Genomic DNA, 11,087 nt, shown 5'->3' on the forward strand with positions numbered 1-11,087 from the left:
CGTTATGGGCATTATGAGTTTGTGGTGATGCCTTTCAGACTCACCAATGCCCCGGCAGTGTTCATGGATCTCATGAACCGAGTGTGTAGGCCGATGCTGGATCGGTCGGTGATTGTATTTATCGACGACATTCTGGTATATTCGAGATCTAGCGAGCAGCATGAGGAGCATTTGAGAGAGATTCTCGGAGTTCTGAGATCGGAGAGGCTTTCTGCCAAATTCTCCAAGTGTGATTTCTGGTTGCGGGAGGTCCAGTTCTTAGGACATCTCGTTAACCAGGAAGGGATATTGGTCGATCCGGCCAAGGTTGAGGCGGTGATGAGTTGGGAGGTGCCGAGGTCACCCTCCGAGATCAGGAGTTTCCTAGGGTTGGCAGAGTATTATCGGAGATTTATCAAGGATTTCTCTAAGATCGCAGTGCCACTCACCAGGTTGACCCGGAAGGGTGTTGCTTTTTCATGGGGCCCCGAGCAGCAGGCCTCCTTTGAGACACTTCTCCAAAGGTTGTGCGAAGCCCCGGTGTTAGCCCTCCCAGAAGGGATGGAGGACTTTGTGGTATACTGTGATGCATCCATTTTGGGGTTGGGAGCAGTGCTGATGCAGAGAGGGCATGTGATAGCATATGCATCGAGGCAACTGAAGCCTCATGAGACGAGATATCCCACCCATGATCTAGAATTGGGGGCAGTGGTGTTCGCCCTCAAGATTTGGCGTCACTACTTGTATGGGGTTCGGTGTACGATATACACGGACCATAAGAGTTTGAAGTATGGCCCACTAAGGTCCAAATTCCAAAGCATGGCCCAATCTGAGGCCCAAAATCATGAAGCCCAAACTGACAAAGTACGCGGGGAGTACATTCACATACGCTAAGCGTACTAGCTAATGGTGTGTACGTTGGGCGTACCTGCATATACGCTCAACGTACTCCCCCTGTTAAGTCACTTTCCCATTAAGTGCTTAATACTTTACTCCATGAGCTACAAACACAGATCCAAGTCCTTTTCCATGTCTTAATCCATAAAGTCACTGACTTGGTGACTTAACTTGGCCCAAGCAAGCCCAAACTCCCAAAAATGATATTCCTCTTCCATAAAGAGGGCTAGATTTCATGCATGAACCCATTAAGTCATCCAAGATGGAGACTTTAATGCTTAAGGGACCCTTTTAGCTCTGAGGGTGGCAACCCTAAGCTCACAAACGAGATTTCATCACAAAGGTCCATTCTTGGGACCAAAATAACTCCAAAACCACACTACACTAGATCTAAGCATTCTTAAGTAAAGTTATGAACTTTATACCTCCAAAGAGTTCCAAATGATGATGTTATTCAAGATCCATAAGCTCCAACTTCCCAAGTTCTTCCTTGCCAACTTCCTCTTTTCTTCTCCCAATCTTACACCACCAAAATGAGCTTCTTGAAGTCAAAATCACCCAAGGATGAGGAGATGAGGCGTTCTAGGGTTTCTCTAAGGTTGGGAGACAGATAAGGAGGCTAGGGTTTGAGCCATTATGTTCTTTATATAGTGGCTCACTCTAAAAGCTAGGGTTTTTGGACACTGGACGTACGATGGGCGTACGCCAAAAACACCCATGACCTTATGACCTTATACGCTGTGCGTAACCCAGCCTTATGCTAGGCGTACTCTTGCGCTGGCCACCTTGCATGCATGGTCCTTTCTTGCCATCTTTCTCCATTAAGGACCAATATTACCAATAACTTCAAAGTGCTATAACTCCTTCGTTCCAAGTCCATTTTCGACGAACTTTATATCCATGAAAAGGTGGCGAGAAGCCTTACGCTTCTAGCAACACACCCCGACCCCAAACCTCTCTAATAAAAACTTCAAGACACATAAAAGACCGAAATGCCCCTAGCCTGGGCCTCTAAAATCCATAAACAAACATTTTCAGAACAGGGTGTTACATATTATTTGAATTAAACTCATTTATTTTACTTTAGATGCACTAAAACTGAATGAGTTAAATTACAAACAGATTTACGGTAGTTTCGTCGTTCATAGTCTATGCCCTGAATTCCAAGATGTCACAATTATAATTTATAAATTGATATTTTGACCAGTACATGATAATATTCAAATAATTATCAAATTAAATATATATTAAAATTAAATGAGTTGGTGGATTGAAAACGGTTTGATAATTTTTACCCAACTCAACTTATTCAATTAAATTGGTTAAGCGGGTCGACCCATTTAATTTAAATGGGTTGAAATCTCAACCAACCCGCTAATTTTGGATTGAGTTCGGATTAGTTCGATTTTTGTCAGCTCTATCTCGTACCTCAGATTCGTCGGATTTCAAAGAGATAGAGGTGGACCTGGGTTCTGAACGGATCTGTTCTTCCTTCTTACTCCGACGATGGCGGCTCTAGTGATCTAAATTCAGCAGCTCCAAGAAAAAGATGGAAAAGAAGGAGACGAATTGGTAGAATGGATCTGGGAAAAGGGGAGGCGGAAGGGGTGCATTAAGGTGTGTTTGGTGAAGATTTTTTTTTATTTTTTTAATAAAAAAATAATAAAGTAAATAAAAGAAAATTTTTAAAAAATTATTAAGGGTAAAATAGTCATTTTATGTCCATAGGACAACTCAAGTAAAAAAACAATAATATAAAGAAGATCAAAGTTAATTTTTGAAAATAAAAACTAATCGCAAATTTTAATACGAGGAGGATTCGTGTAATTTAGTCTAAGTGAATTTTAACACGAGGACAATTTGTGTAATTTACTCTAACATTTACTCCTCTATTTATTTATTTATTTTTTTTATTATTTTTTTTAAAATACCAAATTCGATGGTTTTTATGTGATTGATGGAGTTTCGCCTCAAGGGTAATTTTGGTATAAAGTCAAGTTACTACATCCTGTACCCTGGAACCAAAACCCTTAGCATACCACGCAAACTTCTTCATAGTTCATCCCTCTCTGTTGCCTTCTACCCTTTACATTTCCCCTCATTTTTCTCTTTGGTAGGGTTTCGATCGCAATTCGCTAGCAATGGATGATGTATCCGAAGGCAAAGATTTCTCGTTCCCAAAACAAGAAGAGAAGATCTTAGAATGGTGGACTGAAGTCAAAGCATTTGAAACGCAGCTTGAAAAAACCAAAGACCTACCGGAATACATCTTCTACGATGGACCTCCGTTTGCCACTGGTTTACCTCACTACGGTCACATCCTTGCTGGAACAATCAAGGACATCGTCACACGGTACCAGACCATGACTGGCCACCACGTCACACGGCGGTTCGGTTGGGACTGCCATGGGTTGCCGGTGGAGCATGAGATTGACGTCAAGCTAGGGATTAAGACCAGAGAGGATGTGATTAAGATGGGGATTGGTAATTACAATGAGGAATGTAGGAGTATTGTTACTCGGTACGTTGGGGAATGGGAGAAGGTAATTACGAGGACGGGGAGGTGGATTGATTTTAAGAATGATTACAAAACGATGGATTTGAATTTCATGGAGAGTGTTTGGTGGGTGTTTTCTCAGTTATTTAAGAAAAACCTTGTTTACAGAGGGTTTAAGGTCAGTTCTTCATCAGATTTGTTTTGTTTATTTTACTTGCAAATAACTTCCTTCAATTCTGAATTTGGTAAACTGAACATTGTCAATTCGATACTCCATTTGCTCTACAAAATGTGTAATACCTTGTTGTGGCGTTGCTGTTCATTTAACAGGTCATGCCCTACAGTACAGGCTGCAAGACTCCATTGTCAAATTTCGAGGCTAATTCAAACTACAAGGTTTGAATTGATTTTTTACCCCTTGTTTTCCATTTAAACCATTCTAAACTCTTTTGCATCACCTTTAATCTCTTGAGCAGGAAGTGCCTGATCCTGAAATAATGGTGACATTTCCAATCATTGATGATCAAGAAGGTGCTGCATTTGTTGCATGGACAACCACACCATGGACACTGCCTAGTAATCTTGCACTTTGTGTCAACTCTAATCTTGTATATGTCAAGGTTAGTCATCAGAAAGTGTGAAGTTTTATTTGATTTATGAAGTTAAATGAATAGTTGATGTTGAATCTAAATACAACCAGGTGAAGAGCAAATCGAATGGAAAAATCTATGTAGTTGCTGAATCTCGATTATCTGAGCTTCCAGTAGAAAAGGCAAAGAAAGGAACACCTAATGGAGCTGTGGATGACAAGTCCAAGGGAAAAACTAAAAGCTCTGTGGTGGCTTATGAAGTGTTGGATAAATTTCCAGGATCTTCACTTGTGGGTAAAAAGTGAGTGTGTTTGTCCTCATCCTTATTACTAAAGATTACCATACTCAATGTAGTTTTGTTTAAATCTTGAATAATCCATTTTGTTGCAGGTATGTGCCATTATTTGATTATTTCAAAGAATTCTCAGATGTGGCATTCAGAGTTGTTGCGGATGATTATGTAACTTCAGATAGTGGAACTGGAATTGTTCACTGTGCTCCAGCATTTGGTGAAGATGATTATCGTGTTTGTTTGGAAAATCAAATCATTAATAAGGTCTGAAGTATGTTAATTACATATGCATTGTTTCTTTTAAATATAATTTTTTAAATAACAAGATCTTACTTGTTCTTTAACCAGGGAGAAAATCTAGTTATGGCAGTTGATGATGATGGCTGCTTTACAGAAAGAATTACTGATTTCAGTGGTCGATATGTCAAAGAAGCAGATAAAGATATCATTCAAGCAGTGAAGGCAAGAATAGTTGAATGTTATATGATTATAACACAGGGGCAAATGCGTAAAATAAACAATGATTCTTTTTTGTTATGGATGGTGCACAGGACAAGGGCAGGTTGGTCAAGACTGGAAGCTTTACACATTCATATCCATTTTGTTGGAGATCTGATACCCCTCTTATCTACAGAGCAGTTCCCAGTTGGTACCCTATTTTTCCTTATCTCTTGTGCAAAAGACGTGAATGCCCTTCTCATCTTTATTATCTTTAGTGGGATAAAGTGGTATGATAATTAGTTTATTCTTGTTTCTTGGTCAAGGTTTGTAGCAGTAGAGAAGTTGAAAGATCAATTGCTAGAGAACAATGAGAAAACAAAATGGGTTCCTGCTTTTGTGAAGGTATGTCACTTGTCTATTTTCAGTTGATTTTTTCGGAAAGAGCAATATATATATATATATATATATATATATAATGTGTTCTAATGTGGTTAAAGGCAGTGTTTTTGTAATAAAAAAACTCATTAGATTTAGATATATGATAATAAATAATTCATATGAACATCCATTTCATTTCTATATTCCAACCAAACATGATCATGGAATCATGGAATGTAACGACTGATTCCATTACCTTGCTTATTCCATAAGTCCATTCTGTTCATTTGTTATTCCATTCCATCCAATAATGCAGGAAAAAAGATTTCATAATTGGCTTGAAAATGCAAGAGATTGGGCCATTAGTAGAAGTAGATTTTGGGGTACTCCTCTTCCTATTTGGATCAGTGAAGATGGTGTAGATATTGAAGTTATTGGTTCAGTTGAAGAACTTGAAAAACGTTCAGGGGTGAAAGTAAGTGCACATCTGTATTGGAACTTATATATATAATTGGAATATACATTCCTTTCTTGTTTAAAGATGTTAAAAATATAAACTTTCTGATTACTCTTTCTCCTTCTCACAGGTTACTGATTTACATCGGCACAAAATTGATCACATCACAATTCCTAGCCCACGTGGTGAAAAGTTTGGTGTGCTTCATCGTGTAGAAGATGTAAGAAAATGAATCATATTTAATTCTCACAATAAAGAGCAATATTATTCTCTTGATTGATGAATTAATATTATTTGTTGCATGATTTCAGGTATTTGATTGTTGGTTTGAAAGTGGGTCAATGCCATATGCATATATCCACTACCCATTTGAAAATGAAGAATTCTTTCAAAAGAATTTCCCTGGACATTTTGTTGCAGAGGGCTTAGATCAAACTCGTGGATGGTTTGTTTCTCTTCTCTTCTCTTCTTTCATCTACTTTCATTTTGATATAATTTCAGAAACCTGTAACAAATGCATCCATTCATGTCTCTTTATGTTTGAAACAAAAAATGGCAGGTTTTACACTTTGATGGTGTTGTCAACTGCATTATTTGAGAAACCTGCATTTAGGAATCTCATCTGCAATGGCCTTGTTTTGGCTGAAGATGGTAAAAAGATGAGTAAAAGATTGAAGAACTATCCTTCTCCTATGGAAGTCATTGATGATTATGGAGCTGTAAGTTGTCCTATTGGGACTAGTTGAATAACATATATTCATATATACAGAGATTATTTGACATTTTAATTTTTTATTGTTTAACAGGATGCACTACGATTATACATTATAAATTCTCCAGTAGTGCGTGCAGAGCCTTTACGCTTCAAAAAGGATGGAGTCTATGGTGTTGTGAGTAGACTCTCTTAAAATTTCACCTTCCCTTTTTTTTTTGTGATTTTGCTAATTGGAAAGCTGATTGATTATTTGTATGCAGGTGAAAGATGTATTTTTACCATGGTACAATGCGTATAGATTCCTTGTCCAAAATGCAAAAAGACTTGAAGTTGAGGGGCTTCCACCATTAGTTCCTCATGATCCAGCCATTCTTCTCAACTCAGCTAATGTTCTTGATCAATGGATCAACTCAGCCACTCAAAGCCTTGTTCATTTTGTCAGACAAGAAATGGATGCATATCGACTCTATACTGTAAGTTTCCATTTCTCTTTAGTCTTTATATACACACATATTCTTACATATAAATATGTAAATACTTATATGATACTACATTTGCAGGTGGTTCCTTATCTGTTGAAGTTCATTGACAATTTGACCAATATATATGTAAGATTTAATCGTAAGAGACTTAAAGGTCGCACTGGAGAAGAAGACTGCAGAATTGCACTTTCAACTCTTTACCATGTATGCTTTTCATTTTAACATTCTTTTTTTAGTTTTTAAATGGTTTTGATTTAACGTTCTTTCTTTTTTGTTTTCAATTGGATTTCATAATTAGTTTATATTTTCATTCTTTTTAGGTGCTTTTAACTTCTTGTAAAGCAATGGCTCCATTCACACCCTTCTTCACTGAAGTTCTTTATCGTAACTTGCGAAAAGTATCAAATGGATCAGAGGAAAGCATTCACTTTTGCAGTTTCCCTCAAGTAGAAGGAAAGGTACTTTTTTTTTTTGCTTATGATAGCATCTTACTTTTAAATCATTTTATTACAACATTGTACTTTTAAACTTTTTCTTGATAAGCCATTGTACTTTGAAGTTTGAAAATTCTACCCTATTATGACAGTCTACTTTTTTCAAAGTATAGGAAAAAATGAAAACAGATTCATGCTATAATAAACAAAAATAAAGGAAAATTGCATTGCTTTTTCTTGCATTTTACTCTAAAAACATTCGACAATTTAATGATGTTTCAGGGGGGAAGTCGTATTGAACAAAGTGTTAACAGAATGATGACAATTATCGATCTTGCACGTAATATTCGTGAACGCCACAATAAACCTCTCAAGACTCCACTTAGGTAGACTCATTTTTTTTTTCTTCACACCTTTCTTTTATGACAATTTACATTATTGCCCTTTTCTTTATAACTGAGACCGAATTATTACCTGGTTTTCAGGGAGATGATTGTTGTACACCCAGATGCCGAGTTTCTTAATGACATTGCTGGGAAACTGAAAGAGGTTAGTTTTGTATATTTATTGTTGATGTGGCATGTTTTATTGAAACAGATTTATTAAATAGTAGCCAAGTTTCAGTTTTTCTCCAATGTTAAAACACTAGAGGGATAATGTCATTAACTAGAGTAACCAAGTTTCAGAATTGTTCCCTGGATGACAAATTGGGAATTAACCTTTCATTTTACACTTGAAAAATTTTGTTTTCTTGAAATTTCCCTTTTCACATATGGATTTGCCATTTTTTGTTAATGTGATTAATTGGTTGAATTTGCATATGATAATGACAGTATGTGTTAGAGGAGCTGAATGTTAAATCTGTTGTTCCCTGCAATGATCCTTTGTTGTATGCTTCTTTACGCGCTGAACCTGATTTCAGGTACTTTTATAAACCTTTCTATTATTTATTTATTTTCTTTTTTTAATAGTTTTGTAGGAATCTCTTTTTCTTGTTCTATTTTTCTTCTTGAAAGCACAACATACTTTTACCATCTTATTGGTTTAGCCACTTACGAATATATCTTTTTGACCTTTTTAAAAAGAGCGAAATACAAAAAAGCACAGAATACTTTCAGTGTTTTATCAATGAAGCCACTGAACTATTGATTCTTTTACAAAACCGAGTAACTGGGGAAAATGTCTTCCTAAAAAGTCAAGAAAGCGTAATGGTTTAATTTCAACACTACAAAACTTAGTTAAGTGGCTTAATTGATAAAATGGTGAACATACTTTTTTCTCTTTCTTTATGTATTTTGCTTCAAAAAGTAAAGTCAAGTTGATGATAATGAAGAGGTAATAAATGGCTACCCAGTGTGTGGACTAATAATATAGACACATTAAGTAAAAACAACAGTATGATAGAACTAGTTTTTTTTTGCATTTTAGTGTGTATCTAATTATCTTTACATGTTCATTATACATATTTTATCCTTACCTTTTAGTTTTAGATAGGTGCTTGATGTTGGTATTTAATTTTGTAGTGTTTTGGGAAAAAGACTGGGGAAGTCAATGCGAGTAGTTGCTGAAGCAGTGAAAGCAATGTCACAAGAGGAAATTTTAGCTTTTGAAAAATCAGGAGAAATTACTATTGCTACTCATTGCTTAAAACTCTCTGATATCAAGGTAAACTATTAAGGGTATATAAATGTAAGTAGGTGGTTGTTAACTTGTTATAGGTAAAAAAATAAGAAAGTACATTATTGCGCATATTGTGATATTGGTAAAAAGACATTGCTATAATTATATATTTAATTGTATTTCAATTCACCATTTTTAAAATGGAATGTTGGCCTTGTAGATTGTGCGTGGCTTTAAACGACCCGATGGAGTGAGCGAAGACCAAATGGATGCATCTGGTGATGGTGAGGAAGCTCGACACCTTTTTTTTTTTGAAATTATATTTTTAAATAAATAATTGTTTTTTTATTTAAGTAACAAATTAATATTATTATTTATAACTTTTAATCAGGTGATGTGTTGGTAATATTGGACTTACGCCCTGATGACTCCTTGTTCGAAGCTGGTTTTGCACGTGAGGTATTATTAATTATTCTGCTACAAATTAAAATTACAAGTACAACACTTTGCTTTTTAAAGGCCTCTAATATTGAAAATTGTTATATACCAATTTTTTTTTTAACTCTTTTGGCCTCTTAACTATGTTTCTGTAGTCATTAAACCGTTTTATACTTTTGACCCTTAAGAAACCAATTCTTCCTGGTTGTCCTTTTTTTAAAAAAAAAAAAATATTATAATGGTTTAAGCAGTCAAATTAATGAATAAAATAGTGAAAGCATGTTGTCTTTTTCTATTTTTACTCTTAATTCGAACTCTGTTTACATGCCCAAGTAAGGGTATTTAAGTCATATGGTAAATAACTATGCATTTATAAATTATTTGTTTGGTGATTTTGATTTTTTTTACAGGTGGTTAACCGTATCCAAAAATTACGTAAGAAATCAGCACTTGAGCCCACCGACATTGTGGAGGTCTACTTCAAGTCCTTGGATGAAGACAAATCAGTAACTGCCCAAATTTTAAAATCTCAGGTCAATTTTATTAAAAGTATTATTATTATTATATTACACATCAGTATTGTATTGTATTGTTTCGGATAAAATTAATTGTTGTTGTTTATGGTTTTTTATTTTCATTTTATGCAGGAAGCATACATCAAAGAGGCGATAGGTTCTCCTTTACTAGACTCTACCCTCACTCCAGAACATGCTGTAAGATTTCACATACACACATGCTATATGTATTATTATAAATTGCTTGTGATGTAGCATAGCATTATTTAATAAACATTTGTTTCTTGTGATGTTATATTATAATTTGTAAAAAATAGGAAAAGGTTGTTATTGAAGCTCTATAAAAGTTAAACAAAAAAAGGAATATTCCTTTTTTTGTCTTCTAATGGTAATAGTAAATTTGCAGGTAATGATTGCTGAGGAGACGTATCACAACATTTCAAATTGCAACTTTCAGATCACACTGTCAAGACCAGCTTTAGCATTTAACAATAAAGCAATTCTTGATTTATATTCAGGTTAACTTTTATATGTTACTTTAAATATAATTATGAAACCATTTAAAAAACAATGATAATAACAATATTATGTTTTTTTTTTTTTTGTGAATAGGGAATGCCAAACATGCAGAGGCATTGAAGGTATATTTGTTATCCAGGGATCACTTCAATCTCAAAACAGAATTTCTAGTGGGAATTAACCAGGTACGTTTCTCTTCAAAAACAAAAACCTGTTATTATTATTATTTTTATTTCTAAAGTTAAAAGCAATTAATCAGTTTTTATTGTGTGACAGATTAAAGTGGATTGCATTGAAAATCAGCCTGATGTTGATGTTGTGTTGGGAGAGCACGTGTTCTTAACAGTTGGGGATTATTACTCCCAAACCACCAACAACAATTCTTGAAATAACTTTTACTATAATGATTAAGAGGTTTGTCAATTAAAAATGTTGTTTTTTTTTTAATGAAGAAAATGGAACAAGGAAGATAGACTTTATTATATAAGACAGTTAGTGTTGTTTGGTCCGTTTTTGTGAGTGTTTTTGTTCATTGTAATTTTAGTAAGATGGTGTTTATTTTTATAGTTTTATACAAAAATTTTCATACTAAACATTTCTTTTTTGGGTAAACCTAAACCAGTACCTGTAGGCAGTAGTCATAATAATTGGTCATTATGTATCTGATGTTTATTTCAAATGTGTTTTTCTTAGTTTGGATTTGCGTATGTTTATCTGCTAAATTTTGCTTCAACTTCAAGAAAGGGGAAAACTGAAAAATAACACTTTAGGGTTCATGAATAGCTTCAAATTAGGCCTGTCAAATCGAGCCGTTGTGTCGTGTTTTTGTCTGA

General features: G+C 34.9%; 1 protein-coding gene across 1 annotated transcript; it reads left to right on the forward strand.

The window, feature by feature from the left end:
* Positions 1–2,884: 2,884 nt before the first annotated feature.
* Positions 2,885–10,847, forward strand: LOC111904794 (isoleucine--tRNA ligase, cytoplasmic). The gene is made up of 27 exons (XM_023900514.3): positions 2,885–3,551; positions 3,704–3,769; positions 3,850–3,993; positions 4,074–4,264; positions 4,354–4,519; positions 4,604–4,717; positions 4,807–4,904; positions 5,020–5,098; positions 5,391–5,549; positions 5,662–5,751; positions 5,843–5,976; positions 6,091–6,250; positions 6,338–6,421; positions 6,507–6,719; positions 6,807–6,932; positions 7,049–7,186; positions 7,445–7,548; positions 7,648–7,711; positions 7,996–8,084; positions 8,686–8,827; positions 9,003–9,066; positions 9,174–9,241; positions 9,631–9,753; positions 9,868–9,933; positions 10,142–10,253; positions 10,348–10,439; positions 10,531–10,847. The coding sequence occupies exons 1-27, from the start codon at positions 3,018–3,020 to the stop codon at positions 10,639–10,641; spliced, it is 3,531 nt and encodes a 1,176-aa protein (XP_023756282.1). The 5' UTR covers positions 2,885–3,017; the 3' UTR covers positions 10,642–10,847.
* The last annotated feature ends 240 nt before the right edge of the window (positions 10,848–11,087 follow it).

This window comes from Lactuca sativa, chromosome 5 (assembly GCF_002870075.4).
Source record: "Lactuca sativa cultivar Salinas chromosome 5, Lsat_Salinas_v11, whole genome shotgun sequence".
In the NCBI taxonomy this organism is placed as follows: Eukaryota; Viridiplantae; Streptophyta; class Magnoliopsida; order Asterales; family Asteraceae; genus Lactuca; species Lactuca sativa.

Bases quoted from the DNA above. Each gene is read 5' to 3' on its own strand.
- LOC111904794 (XM_023900514.3), top strand. From the start codon at position 3,018: ATGGATGATGTATCCGAAGGCAAAGATTTCTCGTTCCCAAAACAAGAA. The intron at 7,549-7,647 runs GTAGACTCATTT...CCTGGTTTTCAG, and splicing joins CCTCTCAAGACTCCACTTAG to GGAGATGATTGTTGTACACC. The intron at 9,067-9,173 runs GTGAGGAAGCTC...ACTTTTAATCAG, and splicing joins AATGGATGCATCTGGTGATG to GTGATGTGTTGGTAATATTG.